The 21215-nt window shown below is 36.6% G+C and overlaps 1 protein-coding gene across 9 annotated transcripts in view; it reads right to left on the minus strand.

The window, feature by feature from the left end:
- Positions 1-21215, minus strand: part of UBR5 (ubiquitin protein ligase E3 component n-recognin 5) — an 83057-nt gene continuing 61842 nt past the window's right edge. For 8 of the 9 annotated variants that reach the window (XM_057366299.1, XM_057366301.1, XM_057366297.1 and 5 more), the window contains 26 exons: positions 20489-20728; positions 20213-20336; positions 19510-19621; positions 18279-18410; positions 17453-17710; positions 16836-17104; positions 14561-14772; positions 13960-14190; positions 12063-12136; positions 11322-11494; positions 11109-11222; positions 10331-10551; positions 9586-9706; positions 9390-9488; positions 8879-9122; positions 8162-8273; positions 7497-7641; positions 7073-7203; positions 6180-6240; positions 5695-5870; positions 5255-5339; positions 4270-4425; positions 3775-3888; positions 2366-2510; positions 1689-1774; positions 1-610 (listed from right to left, as the gene is read on the minus strand). In XM_057366299.1, coding sequence (XP_057222282.1) covers positions 398-610; positions 1689-1774; positions 2366-2510; positions 3775-3888; positions 4270-4425; positions 5255-5339; positions 5695-5870; positions 6180-6240; positions 7073-7203; positions 7497-7641; positions 8162-8273; positions 8879-9122; positions 9390-9488; positions 9586-9706; positions 10331-10551; positions 11109-11222; positions 11322-11494; positions 12063-12136; positions 13960-14190; positions 14561-14772; positions 16836-17104; positions 17453-17710; positions 18279-18410; positions 19510-19621; positions 20213-20336; positions 20489-20728 — 4048 coding nt within the window. In that variant the 3' untranslated portion in view covers positions 1-397. The other variant, XM_057366305.1, reaches the window with a different exon arrangement.

Consider the following 21215-nt stretch of genomic DNA (forward strand, 5'->3'; position numbering starts at 1 on the left):
GAACATACTTAATTTTTTATTTCGAAATTCCCTACTCCCTCTATACAAGAACCTTTGCTGAAACACTTTCCACAAAGGCAGCAGTGAATTTTCAGAACATTTTACATATTTTCCCTCAGCAAAAAGATAAATCACAGTGTAAATTATATTGTTCTGCTGTCATCTTTGGCTGGGGTTAGGCAAAGGAGTTACTGACCAGCAAACTGTTGCAATCACATATTGCTAGTGCTCCTTAGGCCTTTACATTACAAATTTAGTACAGGAATGTTTGCATTTAAATCTTTGAAGTACCACCAGGGGTATGACAGCATTAACTTTCATAAACTTTTATAGACAAATGGAAAAATCTACAAAACTTAGCTAGTAATATTACACAGCAATACACACTTTTTATACTCTACACAAAACCAAAATTCTTGGTCTTAATGGCGAGTAACAATTTTTGTTTCAAAATCTGCTTAGAGGAATAGAGTGGGACATAAAGGCGAGAAATGCAAGTGTTTGCTGTAGGAAGATGTTGGTCATCTGGTGGCCTTATTGTGATGGATGGCATAGGCTGGAATCCCTCCTCACTGGCAGGCAATGATGGACTTGAAGTCCAAAAGTAAACCTGAAAAAGAAGACAGCATTTAAAATCACACTGCACAAGGCTGAGATTCATACTGCCCACAAATTGTGTAGGGATAGGTAAAAAAAGAACTGCACAGTCACCRCAAGTTTGATCAGACTATGTCCTCTTCAATATGCCAACTAAATTCCACAGTCACACTACATTCTTCTGTAGTAGCTTTCTTCACTCCCTTCCTCAATTTCTTATTCATAAAACTGATAAAAGCAGCACTCAAAATTATCCTCTATCAACAAATCCTCAGTAAATGAAATGTCCTCAAATTTGTCTGGGAAGGTGGAGACTGTCATCAATACTAACTGGATCAGGAATCTCTCACAAACCAGTTATAGACTACAGAATGTAGTACTGGTACCGACAGAAGGCAGCAACACTGAGTATTTGGTTTATTGTCTCAAGCTGAAATACTGAGTCACCACCAAAGTGTAACCATAGATACTCCTTGAATAATGTGCTCCAGGTTTTCCACTTTTCAGAGTAGTCTTTGTTTCCTTTTAGTAGACTGTAAGGGAGAGACTGTWCCTTAAGCAGTAGGAAGTTAAAAGCAAACAGTTCTAGGAAGTGTACAATGAATTTTACAGGCATGTTTTTAAAAATTAAATCCCCTGAACAATACTTTGCCCYTTCATGCTTCTCATCAGTTATTCCTAAAGGGCTTCGAGAAGGACACAGTATCAACACTGACATCTTACAGAGAGACACAKGTATTGCCCTCAGGATACACTGAAGTCCTGTGAGTAGGTGATCCATGAAGAGAASTCAATCTCAAAACCCTACCAGCCTGTAACACAGTTGAGTAACCACAGTTACTCAGCTTAAGAGCAACTGTGCAGAGTAAAAGCATGCTTCTGTAAAGACCAATGAACACAGAGAAGGACACATGATGCTTGCTTTAAGTTACAAGAAGGTCTGCGATTCACACCTGATATTTCCAAACCAACCCTACTACCCTGCTCTGCTACCTCAACTCTTCACGAAGTCTCTGAAGGTAGGCACAGTTAAGAACAGACTGACATCAGTTAATCCAATTCTTCTGCATGTTTTGGAATGGACAACTTACTAGATCTTGTCTTTCCGTCATACTCATCTTCTCAACTATGGACCAAAACCAACGCTTGAATTGCAAAAGCTTCTCAGCATTTTCTCCTGTGTGAAATAAAAAAGGTATACAATTCAGCTGCTACACTGGACAATAGCATTAAGAGATGTGTTTTATGTGTGTTGCCAAGCTGGATCTCAGTTACAATTGCATTCATGTAGTCCTGATATTGGAGACATTTGTAATTTCAAAACTATAACCTCTGAATGCAAGGCTAACACTGACATAACTCAGTACAGCTCCCACTGCTCCCTCATTACCAAAAAGCCTAACTGCAGCTATATGAAATTTAAAAATTATGTAATAAGTATTAAATTTGAATCCATCACAATTATAGTTCCGAAGTTAGTTCACAACTCTCACGAGAAAGATATACTACCAATAGTACAATCCTTGAATTTAACATCTAGTGACAGCAAAGTTGAAAAACATACTTTTTCCACCCTCCCTTAATTGAAGGTAAAYATTTTTAAAGAAATGTTAAGAAAAATCCCAAGTAAAATTTTATTACATCTTTCTCTGGCTTATTAAGTAATGCCAGATTTGAAGAGAGAGTTTAATGCTGGTAACTACTCCACACAGAGCAAACAGTGTGAAGTTATGCCTGCAACTCCGTTTATGAGTAAATTATTTCATACCTGATTCATCATTGAAAGAAGTAAAGCTGATTAGCATTTGCACRTTTACTTCACCACAGCCATTTACCAAAAGTCTGAAATCCTCTGCTGTCAAATCTTCTAATGAATTCTTTGGAAGTACATCCAGGAGACCCTTCCTCATTGCCTTAAGTGAAAACCACGAAATGCACATTGTAACTATGTAACTTTTCAGACAGACTTTAAACACTTCACTGCAAAGTTTCMATTAACTCGAGATTTATTATTCTCTGAGCTGYTCTTTCTTTCAAAGCTTTATCATCTGAGATGCAGATCTGAAACAAAGAACTGTACCAACTGTTAAACCCTACCTACTAGAGCAAAAGAAAGCAGTAATGGTTTGAGCTAYTTCACCAGGAGTAGAAGCATATGCACTYTCTAATGCTAAAATGTTCCCATATTTTGCTGAGCTGTGCTGAATCYGATGAGAATTTTAGAAGAATGCATCTTGCATATTATTACTTTTATTTTGCTTCCTCAGACACTTACATGCCAACTCTGCTTTACAAATATTACACACACACGTATATTCTATATAAATAATAGACTGAAAGATTGGAAATTCCATATTCAAAATGAAATATTATGAATCAATCTGCTTTAGAAAATTCAAAAATTAATTCAAGTGTAAGAGTTTTCAACTCTTAAAACAAACAAGAGTCAAATTATTAATATAGGCAGACATGGGGATCAAGTAGCTTAATTCCAGAACATAATCCTTCTGTGAGCATTTGTACCTCAGCAGAGGTTATCTGGCAGCCTGCTTGCCTATCTCAGACATGCAGCAGGAAACCACAGTGAGCACAAGAGACCACGCTTAGTTTTTATGACAGACTGGACCTTCATTAACTGCCTACAAAAATACATTATTCTGTAAGTTTTGTTTTATAAGGGCTTCAAAAAGCAAATTATTTTTAAAATGGTTTTCTAGTAAATTTTTATATTTCTTGCCAGGCTAGTAGAAGCTGTTTTATAACTTTTTCCTCAGAACAAGGTTGCAAACAAATGAACGGTAATAAATTATTACAACAAAGTAGCTGCCAAATACAAAGCCAAAGTTCCAAGACGATTTTTGCCATCTGAGCTCAAATTTGCCATTGCGAAATGAACCAACATTTGCCATCGAGAAATGAATACATGTGTTTAACCAAAGAGAGCAACTATAAATTACTTTTCATTCTATACAATAAAATAAATTGCTCAAAGGACTCAATCTTCACAGTACTGCATGAACAGSTATAAAATTWTTTTTTTTWAAAAAATACTTTTARTCAAGTTGTCAATACTTCAAAAGAAACCTAATTAGCAATAACACAACGAAGAAAATAATTGACTGAAACATTACAATTTTCTTCTTTCTTCTTTTTAAAAACACTCCACTAAAGACTTACATGTAGAGGCTGTTCTGCTACTACCAACATTCGGTGTTCTGCGTATTTCCGGACATACTCATATACATTCTGAGGAGTGACTGGGATATTTACACCGTTGGAAATAAGTTCAACCTATGGCAAAGAAATAAGGAACATTTCAAAATGGGAAAGAAGAATAGGGATAAAAAGGAAATGAGATTATTATAGCCACCARAGTATGCTGCAGATTTATTGCTTAATATACCTCCAAAGCCAAGCAAAATTTACTACTACTGGTTAGTTTTAAAGATTTCCTAGGATTGACTAYGCTAGATAGGCTTTATAGTAGGCTCTCTATCACTTTTCAGGAAAAAAAACCTAGGCTTTAATGTCTAGGGAGAACACTGCACTGAATCCAGAAAGAATAAAATATTTTATCTGACATCAGTGAAAAGCATGGATTATGTGCACACTACAACCTGCATAAGCTGTTGAATTCTTAAACTACAGAGCCACGGATTTAGTTGTGCTTACCTGCCCTCCACCCTCCTCCTTGCACAGGTCTATTGCAAAGGCTAAATCCATTGCTGCAAACACTGCATCAGCATCTGTACTCTGGGAAGCGAGGATAAGTTGCCGAAGRCTTTCATACATAACCGGATCAAAAAAAGCAAAGTCGTGCCAGTTCACCTATATAAAAGGACAGAAGTTTAACAGTGTATTCAAAATTATGTGACATGTGCCAGATCTAAGCACTAGCAACAAAGGATACAAACACATGGAAATAAATGCAGTCAAACTCCTACTTTCAGTCTGCTTTAGAAGGTACATTAGAATAAAGGAAGGAATACACATTCATCAAGAAAAATCTAAATAATTAGAAGGCAATCACTCTTGGAAGACATCAGGGAACATTTAAAGGTCATTTCTGCCTTAACCCTTTTTCATGAAAGATTATACTACATTGGATAACTGATTATGTGATCAAAACTGAATTTAAGGAAAGACCAGCAGTAACAAACCTTGGTCTAAKTTTGTTGCATTAGACAGAACTTACAATGCCATTGACTAATGCATCAAAAGTGCAGTACATCATTCATTTTTACTGGGCCAGAATAGCATTTTTGGTCAAAAGCTTAGGTGAGCCCATGAGCTGTCTCAAATATTCAGAAAAATGCTTTTCTGTAACACAAAATACTATTGCCTAGTATTGTGTAACACTGTCTTTTCTGAGTCTCGGAAGAGAAAAAGCAGACAGTATGTCGTTTCTGAAAAGAGCTGAAGGCTAAGCTATTACAAATCATTACATCTTAGTCAAATACCTGACTTCTAGTACATCTACTCTGTTCTAGGAAACAAAATCTAGGAAACGAAAAAATTAATAGTCCTCAAATTAAAGACATCCACACAGTTCTAGTATCAACCTGGCTAGTTAATACGTATGTGGTTASGGAAAAGAAGTTTTACAAGTGAGATTTTAAGTACTTACATGAAATTACAATTTTTATATTCAACTTACCTTTCTGCCAAGTAGAACTTTGATTACATGTCTATTTAACGTGATGGGACATAGTTCATTCTGCAACAAGCACAATCCTAGGATTCTGAAAATACACGTTTATTTTGGTACAGCAGAAATTACACTAGAAATCTTCCAGTAAACTCACATTAAAGATTGAATCTATATTCTAAGAATTAATCTGGAGCTACTTTCCCACTTAATCTGTCACAAATAAAAATCATGGGCACAGATAAATTTTTTAAAGGATAAAAGATTAAAATTTAACAGGAAAAGAAACATCAAGTTGACATATGCAAACTCCCCACTATTTAGCTCACGGTGAGAAATAGAAAGCATTAAAAAAAGGATTTTCCAGCTTGGATCATTGGTATTCTCCCTGGTGTTGTGTATRTTTGTCTTTTACATTTTTTCAGACTAAGAAGTTAATAGTAGCATACCTGCCAATGTTTCGGAAACAATTCARCCTTGCTTCTGTGTTTTTACCAGGTCTTGGTGTATAAAAACCTCGTTTTCCAGGTTGGTAGAAGAGTGGTGCGTTATCATCCCCATCATCTGTATCATCTAATTCCATATCTACTACACTGCGGCTGGATCCATGTCGCTTTCTATTTTCCTGTTTTGAAAGTCAAAATAGCAATTAACACACTTAAGTCTAGTTGCTGACACACATCAACAAGCTATTTGCTACTAGACCCAAACATTCGTGTTCCATTCGTTAAGAATTTACATTATATTTTCAAACATTTTATACTTTTGACTAGTCACTGCTAATTCTTTTCAAAAAATATAAAAAAGGTAATTGCACAAGATGATTARACAGAATTTTGTCTTGCATGATAAAGAAAACTTCCAATTGCTTCCAGTTTTAAAACTACTTTATACAACTAAATCTTAACWTAAGTTTTGTGCAACACATAATTACCTGCACTTTATCTGAAGAGTCTAGCAATCCAAGATCCAATATACTGTCAGCACCATTCTCCCTTGAGAAGGGAATAAAAAGGCAGATTTAATTTCACCATCACAGACTCACAGAATGATGGAATGGTTTTGATTAGAAGGGGACCTTGAAGATCATCTAGTTCTGACACTTTTCTCTACATCATGTCGCTCAGAGCCCCATCYAACCTAGCTTTAAATGCCTCCAAGGATCCAGAACTTCACTGGGTAAGCTGCTTCACCACCTTCACAGTACAGAATTTCTTCTTATCTAATTTAAACCTACTCTCTCTCACTTTGAAGCCATTCCTGCTTGAACTGTTACTACATGCTCATGTATAAAGTCCCTCTTCATCTTTTTGTAGATTCCATTCAGGGACTGGAAGGTCACAATTAGGTCACCCATAAGCTTTATCTTTTCCATGCTGAACAAACCCAATTCTCCCAGCTTTTCCTCATAAGAGAGGTGCTCTATTCCTCTRATCATCTTGGTGGCCTCCTCTGGACTTGCTGCAACAGGTCAATGTCCATCCCCAGAGCTGGCTGCAGCACTCCTGGTGGGGTCTCACCAGAGGGGCAGAATCCTCTCCCTCATGCTGCTGGCCACAGTTTTTGATGCAGCCCAGAACACATCTGGCASATTGCTAGCTCATGTCCAGTTTCTCATCTACCACTATCTATTACGTCCTTCTCAGCAGGGCTGCCCTCAATAAGGAACTGTCCTATTCTGAAACCAGTCYGAAGAGAATAAACCAAAGCCAAAAACTGTCTGAAGAAAAATACCTAGACTATCAATAACCTGCATGTATTGGAATGAGATGTAGAACAGTACAAGTRCTTTTGCCTCAAAATCAGTTCTTGCTTCTTGATATTTACCTGCCATGTGCAATAATGAGTTCCATTGCTTCATCAACTCTTGCTCTAAGGGAATCTTCACTAGCTAGTAACAGAAGCAGCTGAGCAGGAGACAATTCCAACAACATTCCTGTGATTTTACTTGCAAATGCCTGGGGATAAAGGAATGATAGGTCTTACTACTCTCCTCTAATTCTCTCATTTTCAAATATGGTCTTATGAATGTTTCGGTATCTTAAATAGGGAATGCATTACGAGATATCTCCTAAGCTAAACAACAAATTATGGGAACAAAATCTAAAGAAAATTATAAAGAATATGAAATCAGTCTTACATGTTCAAGTATTTCCAATTATATTTCAATTATTTCAATCATGGATAAGGAATTAAATTTTTATATTAAAAGATGACAAGAACAAGCATTAATTTATTAGAGAAGTCTTACTGGYTGCATTGCTTGCACTCGAGGGTAGAGCCGTTCCCCAAGGGCTTGTCTGTGTGCTGGGAGAGGGTCAGGGTCATCGCTAGGATTTCCTTCTGATGCTGGTCTAAAAGGCCGTGTGTCAATGGACAGTTGTCTTCTGAAGTCCCTTAAGATAATCAGAGCAGTTTGTACTCATTTCAGAGGAAATACGCAAAAATCCTTTGGAACAATATCATTTGCACACAGATTCATATTAGCATTAGCTTTACTGCTGGAATAGTAGTGTTGCTCATAGCTGCTTGGAGAGAATGAATCAGAAAGAGAGAATCAAAATGAACCAGAGATTTGACTATTACTTATGTTTTGGAGACAGCAGTCAGACATGCCACCAATGTGATTATTGTTTCTACACGACATCACAATTTTATTCTAGTACACAAGTTTTTGTTACTGTTTTAACAGAAGAGACTGATGGTCTGTGGTTGAGACATGATCTATTAATGCTAAAGTAAGCATAGAAATGCTTTAAAGCATTAAAAGTAGAGACTGAATTTCAAGAAATCACAAATTGCTCCTGAAAAAGATGCCTTTAATTGGAGGACGAAAAAGTATCGTTCCTGCCAATACCCAAGGCAATTATTCTGTTTGACAAAACACCTTCAGTAAGTTAAAGATTTATCACTTACCTATCCCTATCTCTCCGAGAACCAGTTCGCAAGCCACTACTTCTCCGCATTTCTCTCTCTCGCTCCCTTTCCCGATCTCGCTCTCCCCTATTTCGCAATCTCTGCATCAGACCTGAAGGGCAAAAAACCTCATAAACTTAARCATCTTTATATTTCTGTGTCCTACCTAAGCTTCAGAGTAGAAGACTAAGTTTTGAAGAGCTTGAAAGACATCAATGAGACAGAATCACTTCAYTTGATTGGGTTCAGCCAAACTTAAGAAAGGACCTCTGTCTGTACCAACAAAGGAAGTGTTTGTACTGACTTTGAAATGACAAAATACTTTAAGAGTTGATATATACTTTCACAAACACTAAAATGTGCAGATGAAGCAGCCATACTAAAATGTTTAAGCTCCTAATAGCTAAAATCTTGACAATTATTGGCTACTAGAAAGATAGATACTTAAAAAAGCTGAGCACATCTAAAGCAGACTCTTGTGAGAAAGAGGTTCCTGTTTCTGAAAGCATGGAGAGGAGGGGAAAAAAGAAAAAAAAAAAAAAAAAAAAAGAAAAAAAAGCCATTTCCTTGTCCCAGAGAAGTAATACAATGTTTTCTCAGACTCTGGGCTGAGCTAACAACAGATGTCTCTGACACAATGCCAAGTATTTCAACATAAAAAAGCACCCAAGGCTTTGATAAATATTTTCTCTAGATGAACTGCTGTGCRTTACTTACTTGTATGGGTACCCTTGTTGGCATTCTGAATACAATCTAGATTTGGCAATTTCTCATTTGACAGAAAAGCCTGTGCAATAGCAGTATAAAAGCTTCGTGCTACACCGCTGCCTTCTCCAGGCTCATCCTTAAAAGTAACTTTCACTCTGTGTACAGCCATCGGAGTGGTAGCACACCTGCGACCAAAATGATTGTTGAGCTGCCTCATGGTCTGTTGAATCAGAAGATCTCTGTCTCGATCAACCTAGTAAAACATACAGGAAGAGTTTTCTTTACCAATTCTCATACCAAGAGACTTTCAGCTTCCCAACAAATTTCTGTACACTGCTGTACAGACTCTAAAAATACCAATTAGACTGTGAAAAACTACAGAGCAATTGCAACATAACTCACAAAGTATGATTTAACACACTTGATTGCGGACTCTGAAACACAACTTTGCCTATCAAGTTACTGTAATAATTCAACTTTAAATGAAAATTCATTTAGAAGATAAACTAGCACTTTTTACCTCCAATGTTAAATCCCTTGATTGCTGGTTTCTAAGTTTTTCCATCTCTCTACGGAATTTTGATTCCTTTACTTCAAAGCCACCTAATTCAGTCAAGATCTAAAAAATTTAAAAACACAAACCCCAAAATTAGAATAATCAAGGAGACTCACAATTCAATTGTAAGAGGAACTACCCTTAACTCAGAAATACATACCGATCCAGGCTCTGCTCCAACATCTTCCATRAACACTCTACCAAACAACTCCAAAGAAAGGCGCCAACGTCCCAGCAACATATCATGAGAAATAACCATGCCCATGAAGCTACACTGCGGCCTGACAAAGCAAAAAAAATTGCAGACACGTGGAATCAAGTTAAATTTCAGACATATTTTGTGTACTTCAGCTTTTTCTWACTCTCTGCCTCCAACTAAGTTTTTTATTCCTGATAAACAACACAGTACACTAAGTCTGTGGACGAAAGCACATGAAGCTGCTTAGTTTCAGCTGAAACACAAGTCTTGCTTCCCAAGAGACTTTTACCCCAAAAGCATGTAACTTTGCTGCTAAATGGAATTCACTGTTAGTGGTCTCACTTCAATCAAGACCTTCATTTCTTATAAAAAAGCTGTAATTCGAAGTGAGGGCAGTTCAATCCCTAACTCCATAAAGTGTGTGCAGCACCATCAGACACAGCTGGCAAGCTGTAAATTCCAAGTGCTCAACTTGGCTACCCAGGACATCAAAGTAGGTCTGCAGCAGGAAGTCAGGGACAAAAGGAATTTATCTAGTTTGCACAGACCTCTTTGAAGACTGTTCAACTATTCACTTTGGAAGCTACTAATCAAAACTACAAATGCAAACTAAATTAAGCAACCCATTTTAAAAGACTTTCCAGAGTCCCAAACAGCTATTTATTAAATCATTCACATTTCAAAGAGTAGTTTTTAACTCAGCTACCTGAAAGACGTAAGAGGTGGCCCTTCACTTTCTGTCAATCCTATCTCTGCCAACAAGCTGCTTTTCAGTTGTGCTGCAAGATCATGAGCTGAAGGCCCTGGTTTTGAACTCTCAGATTCTTCTGTAGGCACATTTTGTTCTTCTCCTTCCTTCTTCTGCCGATTTTGCATGCTCATAACATTTTTTAAGTTGGCTGCATAAGACATTTTAGTTGGAAGGACCTAAAGAAGAAGAAACATTTAGTCGCACTTTCAAAGCAGCCTAGAAGGCTTTTCCAGCACATACAGTCACAGACATATATTTCAAATCACACCAATGTGAACATTGTGATTGACCTGCTAAAACACAATMACCTCAATCATTTCAGCAAATAAARAAGGGGGGAAAGTGTTTTTCCTGCTGTATGTTTGCCTTTCATATACTTGCCAATTAATGTTCAATCTGAATGCAAGTCAAATCTACTGGACTATAGGAAGATTGAAATATTTTAATCAAAACTATTATATAATTAGCATTCCAAAACAAACTCTGGATTGTACTGCTGCATTTAAAAATATTACCTAAAAGCTGCTATAAGTCAATAATCATGAAGTTTCTACATTAAGCATACTTTTCATAAGGATTTCACATTTTCACAGGCACTGGGCTTTTAAATGATCACTCTAAAAGCTACGTAGAATTCTCTCTGAAAACATTTAAGTGTTTTTTTAATGAATGAAGGTAAAGGTACTAGTTTAAATTACCATATTATTTAAACCAATAAAAGCTTTACATTTACCTCAAGGCAGTTTCTATCCACTGTAACTTCCATTAAGCATTTCCCACTGTTGGCAGAAGATGAGTACAGACCCTGACTGGGYCGGCCGAACAGATCTTCTTTGCGAGCATTTGGCTGRAAAGTGACAAAAGCATTCTGGGTCAATAATATACTTYGGTGAGGAATGAAAAAGAAAACYGCAGTTTTCTTCCAAAACACCATCKCTGTTGTCACCTGTAATAGATGAGGCTGGTCTGCCAAGGGGATGGCCTCTGCCAGAGGAACCTCAAAAGGATTGGGTGGAATGCAGCCAAGAAAAGTCATAGAGTCTGACCGTCTGAAAAATGGATGGTTTTGGCCAGTCTCTGCTGGGAGGGTGTCATCRTCTTTGTCATTGAGTGTAGCACCTACATATCAGAGAAGATTTCAAGTCAGTTTTCACAGCTATAAAAGCAAAGGGTATAAAATGCCAAAAATTAATATCCTTCCCTCTTAGCTTTCTGACTAGAGCAGAATCTCTGCAAATTTAATACTTCTACAGGATGCTTCTGCAAATGCTGCATCTTCATTAATTTGCTTAGTCATCATTATAATTCTTTTTACTATACCTAGCTTTACTGAAAAGGCACTCCTACACTGTATGTACAAGTATGCATTCTACYGTTTTCAGCACAGTTTCATTAGATCCAAAAAATCAGTTTGATTCAAATTTTAACGCAGAATGATAAGTAAGGACAGAAATACTGCAGTTTAGTGAGAAGGGAGATGAAAAGACAGCCCTGAAATGAGAGGCAATAAAAYAGGCAATGGCAGAAGAAACTTGGTAAAATAACAATGTTAAGAAAATCATACTAAAACCCAACTTTACATATATATGTAGCAAAATTTATTAAAGTCTCAGCTAGCTAAAGGGAAAAAACAGTAAAAAAGTCTGGGCATATCATAGGTATGTTATACAAATTTTTGTATACTAACTTTGATTGGTATCATCATCATTTTCATGTTCTGAATCTTCGTTGTCAAGACCCAGTTCCAAAAGCTCCCGAGTTCTTCATAAAAAAAAACAAAATAACAACAAAGCAAAAGAAAAAAAGAGTCAATATTCTTGAAGAAATTAGGCAAAATATCTACATCTGTAGATRGGAAGTGGACTAACGAGTTATACATAACAAAAACAAAGTCACTCTAAAACTGAAGCACCATAGAGAACTTCTTATTACATACTACATCATTCACACGGTTACCCTTAGAGCCATTTGGCCACCTACCAATTTTCATCTTTAAAGTTACAGCTTCGGGCAGTGATGAGTATGCTTGGTTTTAAACACTGTATCAATATAAAAATACTAGGAATTCTCCATTAGTGGAATACGCAAGTGAATACTATTCCAAAATTTAAAAATAATCTCACCAATGACATTTCAGAAGGTGAGTCTGCAAGCTGCACATAAAAAACTTGATTTCACTGTATTATAAAAGGGGTCAAGAACTTTGATTAGTATTCATTTCTGGCAGTTTATGCATTGTGAAATGTGTTCTGAAACTAGATGAAGACTGCTAAAATTTCATTTCACTCAGACTACTAAAATGTCATCTAGYGGAAGCAACTGTTTGAACCATATACTTTTAAATGAAAAGGTCTAGGCCTTCGTAGTTTTATAAGCATTTCATGCAAATTTCACAATTCTTTGATGAACACTTATTTGACAGATTTCAGTATGTGAATTTTAGGGGGAAAAGCAGCATCCGGAAGTATGTTGTTGCCTGGAAWAGGATTAAAGCTGTGGCTKTGGCTACTCAAGTCAGAGAGTACAAAAATTTGGCTACTGTACTCTATCATTCTTACTTGCGAAGAAACTACTGYTGACARCATCCTACTCTGGTACACCTTTGAGGTCATAACAAACCTTACATTACCAAAATAAATAGAACATAGTATTGCAACTAAAGCAGCAGTCCAATATATATCTAAATCACCAATATCTCATATTTTACAGTTACTAAATTTGTAGAGAAAAGTTACRTTTGACCTGCAATATTCAAAATTAGGAGCAGGAAGGGGCAAAGATCTGCATTTAACTGTTGACTAGGACTGCTTGGGCACATATCCAAAAACCTAGTAAGAAGTGAGAACAGACAGTGTAGACTACCAACATGTGAACATTTCTATGACCATTAATTGCCATTTGAAATTAAAATATTGTAAATAAAAAATTATATTATAAAAATATATAAATTTATATTATAAAAATATTATAAATAAAAAATAAAAAAAAGAATCTTAAAACATCTTAAAAATTAATAAATGCACCTTGTAAAATGCTATAGTTGAAGTACCAATTCTTCAACTCAAGGACATTTTCAGCTATTGATTTCCCTACTGTGCTTTAAGTATCAGGTAAGTCTTAAGTCTCAAATACACATAACCAAATGGAAAACAAAACCATGAAGACCATTATATCAGACACTGAGATTTTCTGCAATGTCACCTATAACATGTTTGACAAATATCTAAATCAGCTATCATCAAATGCATGTCATTAGCTGAGAAACAGTCCCGAGTACGTCTTTTAGATCCACTGCTATGGAGTTAAAAATCCAACTCAAGTTTCAATAGTAAGAAAACATTTTGCAGCAATCAGCATAAAAGTAAGTGAACAGGGTACAGCAACAGGATTCACAAACACAGGTATACTATATACCATTATAAAAATTCTTTTTATAACATGTATGTTACTCCATACCCCCACACAGACATACAGATTAATGTATATATTTATATAAATTGCTGAGGAACAATGGCAATGACTGAAACAAAAGGATTATGTGCCACTTTTGCCTAAGTTTTGCTTCTAGGAGTCAACCTCAATACCTTTTCCTTTCCAGCTGAGGAGTATCCAACGTTGTCTGTTGATTCATTGCTTTAATCCAATAAATAAGGGCTTGAAAAACATATGCTACATGCTTTAGTGAGCAGACATCAAGAACAGGAAGAACATCCGAGTGCTCGTCGTTGTGAGAACGCATCAAAGACAGTGCGTAGTTCAGGAAATCACCACGTGCTGACATCATTCCCTGACGGGCACTGAGTAAAGTGGCACGTCTAGTGAAGGAAAAGGATTGAATACAGGGAGATCAGACAYCACAGGAGAGCACATACTTTATGTAYAAGCCTTGTATTTGAAAWTTGGATATAAAATCTCAATCAAYTCCCCACTAAAATAGTGATAATAAGCTACAAGCACAGAACAAGGAGTTCAGATACAGTACACTGTAAAAAGTTAATGCTCAAAAATTCATCTAGTACATCAGTATAAACCAAACAGTAGCAATAACACGGGAAGCCAGCTTACATCAGAACAGTAACTACATTCCAGCACTACAAAATTAGATTTCTAAGATGTCTGTGAATAAGATTTGACTATAAAACTGGTTAATTCATATTGCATGAAATAATCAAACTATTTTCGTACCTTCTTCCCTCAAGTGTTCTTAAGCTGGCTTCCTCACGGGCTGTCATCCTTTCCCTTCTAGCTGAGTTCTGAGAAGCATGGAGAGGGTGATTTGGATGCCCAGGATCACCAGCAGATGACAATGCCGAACCGTAACGCAGCTGAGCTTCAGTAGAATCCATGATACTGACCATCCAATTCCAAGTAGGAATAAGCTTTTCTTCGACATAATTCTTAGAAAATCAGATTTAATTAGTTTTGCGAACAGAACTAGATGATGAGAATGAAATCTTAACATAAGCCTCCACCTGATTCTCTACAAAGAGACTGTAAAATCATGTTTAAGAATGGCTGATGATCAGTTTGTGAAAGCTCTGCTAAGACTACTGATTTACTGTGGTGGTATGCAGCTCCCATCACTTAGTATTTTGGTATCTATAAGGCATTCTCGCCATCTCTCTATTTTTGGCTTCTCTTCTACTCCCCTCCCCTTATGACCACTTAGCACCTCCCAGGTGCACACAACTTGGCAATTTTAGCTTAATTCCCTAATTTCCTATTAGCTTTAAAAGCCCTCATCCTGCTGTGGAATTCAYCAGCCAGATCTTTCACCAGTCTTCACCCCTTGCAAATAACTACTCAKTGAAGACAACAAAATTAAGAGCTGCACAGAGAACTATGTCTGCATGCAATCCTCGCCTCCYGGTCTCATCTTTTCTTCACCTGTTCCCACCGCTAGTTCTGCAGCCTGCTTTTCTTGCCATCTGCAAACCCCATTAACCTGTTCAATTTTTTGATCCAACATCAATCTGCTTTCTTCATTCCTCTGCATTCTGGTCTTCAAAAATATCTCTCACTTCTAACGCACTTAACTAACAAAATCCTGTCTCAATCCCGTTTCTATGTCCAAACAAAACCTCCTCTGCTCAGCTTTCATGTGATAATACAAACATCTTGCTGCCTCAGCTGGACAGACCTCCTGTTCACTTTTCCCATTAAGAATCTCCTGAACAGAAAATTATTTTAGCCTCCTCTGTAATAAAATTACATACTCTTATTTATTTCCTTGTATATTTACCCCAGTGTTTGATCACAGAATAYCTTTGCAATCTTCCTCTCCCAAATCAGAATTTCCCTTACATCACAATGTGAAAGCAGAGCCATACAAAAATCATGTGGCTCAATTACAAGTAAATATATTGTCATCAGGTTTTCMTATCACTTCACAGCCCCACTAACAGAAAAGAGGATCCCTTGGTTTCTTGCCCCTATAAAGCAGATGTGTTATTCTGACAGCTGACTTCTAYACTAAATTCAGTACATATGATTTTACCCTTTCACTGTGCCCATGTACAATTGGTACATACTTTCTGAACACTCTGGATCCCTCCAGCACTGTCAGCCTCTGAAACCAATGTCAGTACATGAAGGGGAAGACTGCTGACATGCATTTTCTCTACAGATGCATTTTACATATGCTTTCAAAAACAGTCAAGAACACTGTATAAAAAAAAGTGCCTAACCAGGAAATTATGACCATGTCCCTGAAGGAAGGGACAGTGAATAGTACATTTACCTGCACAAATCTTTTATTTCATTTAATTATGTGGCCCTTACTAACTTCCTTTTTGTATAGTCAACAGTTCATGTCAAATAGAATATGGCAATAGATCCCTAGCAGAAATCACTGGTCAACTCTCACGTAACTATTAATTCCTATCAGTCAGACATTGTTTAAACAAAATCAACATAAGTTCCTTCTTTGAAAGAATATTTGTATATGAAATACTACAAAGTTAATGGAGTAAGTAACCATAGTCACTTTAGCCCACACTCTCTCTTAACATAAGAAGAGGCTAAGAGTGCTGGGACAATTTACACTGAGGAAACAAATTCAGTAGGAACTTATCAGTGTGTATAAATACCTGACAAAAAGGTATGATGTATAAAAAGTCACAATTTTCTTAGTGATACCCAGTGAAGGGACAAGTGGCAACAGACACAAATTGAAATACTTGGAAAGTCCCTTTAAACTCAAGAAAAATCCTCTTTTATTGTGAGACCTGTCAAACACTTAACAGGTTGTTCAGAGCAGCTGTGCAATCTCTACCCCTGGAGATACTCAAAACCTAACCAGACAGTCCTGAGCAGCCTTCTCCTGTTGACCTTCACTGAAATTTAGCCTAGCTAATACACAGAGGTCACTTTCAATCTCAACAGTTCTATAATTTTACCTAAGAAAACCTAGCTGTATTGAAAGTATGTTTCTCTGTAACCAAAATTTCCATRTTCTTACCTGCAAGTTAACTGCATCTTGATAAGTCAGCTTCACTGCCGCTGGAATCTGGGAGTATACCAAGTGATTGTATTTGGGAATCAGACCCATCAGATCAGATATCTGCCGGATCACAATACTGTACGCTCTCGCTAAGCTGCTGGCAGATGTTAAATAGCTGCTGGCATTGCTGGCCTCAAGCGCTGCAGCTGCTGCRGCAGCACTTGTACTGATGGTACCACTCCGACGCAGGTTTGATGGATCAATATAAATCAACCCCGCTGAACTTGCTAAACATAAAAGAAGAGATGRTATTAATGAACTCTTCTAATCTTTGCTACGCGTTTTATGTACTGATTGATATAATCAATATTTCCAGAAATTAACTTGTAAATATTACTGACATGACAATTGTAATTAGTAAAAAATTACTAACTACAGTAACCACACTCAGATCTTAACTGCAACAGATCTTTTCATTTTTTAAAATTCAAAACTAGAACTGGAAGTTCTAGACAAGATAGGTCAGCAGTACAACAAAGAGATAAGATTTCATCCTTAAGAGAATAAACAAAAGCAGAGGAAGGAACAAAGCCAGAGCCAGCTGGCATTCATGCATGCAATTTACTCAGACTTGCCTGCTGGCGTTGACGTACTAGAGGGAGCTGTGCTGGTAGTCCTCTGGTTTTGGGTATTCCGTACTGCCCACTGCATGGAACGGGGAGCCTGGGCAGCACCATTGGCATGGGAGCTATTTGTGGTTCTCTCCAGAGGCTCATCAAGCATGAAGGTCTCCTGCTCTATGTCATCACTCTGACTGCTGCTGCTATCAGAGTCACTGGAATCATTTGACTGAGAGTCATCTTCAGAAAAAAATGCTGGAACACTGCTAGCTCCTGTCAAGAAAAACAAGCAATAACTGACATCTCCACATCTGGGCACTTACAYATGTATCATGTCAACATAGCAGACTTCTTCCATGGGCAACTACATTATACTACAGTGTAGCAGTCCAATATACATCTAAAACAGTTCAAGTACCACTACTGAAAATGTTCAATAAATCACGCTTATRACATATTGCTAATTATCCATAGGTGTAATGAAAAAGTATGATTATTTACACGTTAAAATATAAATTRAGAAGTAATCTGATTTTAAAATTCTTCACTAATTTTACCCATAGAACAGAATTCTAAAAATTATGTTCCCAACCAGGACATAAAGAAGTTGGTCTCAAAAAGCTGTACAATGATCGCTCAGATTTTGTGTATTGATTTAAACTGCAAACCATTGTTTTGAACTTCTACACCTGAAAGTAAATGAGAACATGCATTTCCTTGTCCAAAAAGTGTGCACAGTACCTTACTATTGGAACAAAGGAAATCGGGGGAAGGAGGATGGTGCTTACACCTAGYATCTAAATTTAACCAGCCAGATTAAATCCAAAAAGATGCAGTGTACCTGCTTCTGACCCAGCAGTAGCTGCAGTGACAACACTTCTGCGCCCACTGGCATTGTCCTGGTTACTGTGGTTACTCTCACTGTCACTTTCTGTTTCAGCAGCAGCTAGCAAATCCAACTCCATATCACTGCCTGCAAAAACAATGGAYAAAACATCTCATGTTTAGAAGACTRAAATACAGTTACTGTAGTGACTCATGTAAGACATATTAAACAAACCCCAGGCCCTCTTACTATAGAAAAAGTTAATAAATATGAGTGGGGAGGAGGATCATAAAAGCAGTGTAGACACCCCACAATACATGGAGCATGTTTTCTTATTTTCCAGCAATTAGCAACTCACTCTCACTCTGTATTGTACATGTACATCCAACACAAAATGAAAATAAAGACGTTTAGGATTCAAAATTAGTCATTCAAGCCAAAAGACTCCACAACTCTTCATACACATGTACTAGGACAATTTACCATATSCTGTTTCAACTAGTATTTAAGGAATACTTGAAAACTTTAAAAAAATCTAATTAAATATACAGATTCTATTCCAGTTTTAAGCTTTGAGAATTAAATATTTGAATATTCAGCAAATCAGTAAACAGATTTACTGTACGGTAAATGGATTGACTAGAAACACCAAAGCACAGTCAGAAAGAGAAGAAGGTAATTTTTTTKCTTAATCATAGCTTTGGGCCATCTAATTTCAAACTAAGTAACACAAGACAAGCCATATTAATATCTAACATTTTCATACAGGATTGATTTTGTCTATAAAATATTGAACCATAATTTAGTATTCTGTGATTAGCCTGAGAACTAGCTCACCAAGATTCAAATCCCTTTTGAGAACACATCTATCATAACCATGATTGTATCATCAGCTATACAAGAGCCAAGCTGTTTTTTAGCTCTTTAAGTACTTTATGTCAACAACATTTTACAGTAGCAAATATAAAAGGCAAAATACATTGTTAAACAAGAATATAATAACATCTGGTCCCTTTTGGGATCTTGATGTCTTCTCCTCAATCAGAAAAAGTTTATGTACTTGTACACATTATCTATAATTTTACTCATCTTCCTCTATAAGATCAGCAGTCTGGAACCCTTGGATTCTCTGTACTTGTGCAAATTTCCYAAATCACTATCACTCGTGACTCCAAAGATGTTTTTCTTTTTGATGTACAGTTTCCTCATTCAAGCAGTAAATGTGCAGGATGTACATGATACATACCATCCTCATCATGCTCATCATGCTGTCCTTCTGCTTCAGCATTTTCTTCACCGTGTTCTTCCTGTTCATCATGATGGTCTTCTTCACCAGCCACCCCCTCAACCACCTCAACCTAGAAAGAGCATTGTAATTTTATGCCAGATATCTTCAGTATCAGAGAATTCATGTGTTTTCCAAAACAGAGTRTGAAGTTTGATTTTAGAAAACACATCTCAGAAAGATGACCTCMAAATTGAACTAATGTGAATAAAAAAGGAACTTGCAGCCACAGTAGCTGTACATGGCTGTACGGCTCAGTGTTATGGGAAAAAAAATCACATGCACAAATAAAACAGCCTTGGATGTTAGATTTTAATGCTACAAGGATAAAACTGACTAAAAAACTGAGAATTAGTTTCTAAATACTGAACAGGTATCATCTGCTAAAAGAACCTCTAACTTTCTAATAGGACCTACATAAAACAGCATTGTGTTGAAAGACTAAATTTTTTTTAACACAGAGAATAGAACACAAAAMWATTATAAAGTTCAWTTAAAGAATGCTTGCTTACAGCACTGTTGAATTTCATTAMGTACWACTCAACATCTTTTGCAAATCARGGGTCTTGATGCATGGATTTCAGGTTCAGATGTTACAGAATGGGTTCATGCATTAGGTGTGCCACACTGAGGAGAAAAAATAATAACAAAAARGAAAACTGACCTCTTCTACATCAGCTGAAACAATATCATCTTGTTCTTCATCCCTGCCACGAACTGGTTGTGACTGGCTGATTCGTCTTTGCTGGGGATTCCTTATGATATAGGATGACTGAGATTGACTAGAACTTAACAGAAAAATATATAAAAATAAACTCTCAAAAAAAGTAGATTTTGACCTCTGGATATCATTTAATGGAAAGCTAACAAAAACACCAAAATAAAATCACCTTTAACAAATATTCAAAAAGGACAAATAGTAAGTTTTACCAAGTTTTACCTGCTAGACTGGTCAGATGATGGTCTGGGTGGCAGAGGCTCCACAGAAAACAGCTCTTCACTTCCCTGCATGGCATCTATACTTGTGCTAGCTAGAGTAAAGGGTGCTGTAGGACGTGCAATTCCCATCCTGACTGGAATAATTAGAGATTCTGCTACATTGCACAACTCTTCAACAGCATAGGGCAGTAACGCCTGGAATACACGTTTGCATTTTCCAATTGGCTGTGGAATAAAATTGCTGGTGGAAAAAATGCAGAAATATAAAGGTCAAACACATTTTTTCCCCAAAAACCTCATGGAAATATTGATTGTACTAAATTTTTCTCAAAAAATCATCTTTAACATGTATTTGTGTGTACAGAAACAATATGCAGCTATTCAAGTCAGTGAAAAGCATGTATCATTCAATAATTCCAGACTAAGGCTTGATATCTACATCTGCTACTGACAAACAACCATACACTGTAATTTTAATATATTAAAAAAACTTATTTTCAAAAACCCTAACAGTGTAAACAGAAAGGTTAAGTATGAACTGCAAGTTTAACAAGAAATTACATGATATACCAGCAGCATTCTGCAATCTTGAGATTTGCATCTTTCCAGATCTGTCTACAGACCACAAAAAAATTCAGATGTTTCTGCCTACTGTTGGTTTCTATAAACTAATTTTATAAGAAAAACAAATTTTAAATAAAGGAAAAAAAAACCCACATGTCTTCACT

This window comes from Malurus melanocephalus, unplaced genomic scaffold (genome assembly GCF_030028575.1).
Source record: "Malurus melanocephalus ecotype Western Australia unplaced genomic scaffold, MMel_1.1 scaffold_62, whole genome shotgun sequence".
Lineage (NCBI taxonomy): Eukaryota > Metazoa > Chordata > Aves > Passeriformes > Maluridae > Malurus > Malurus melanocephalus.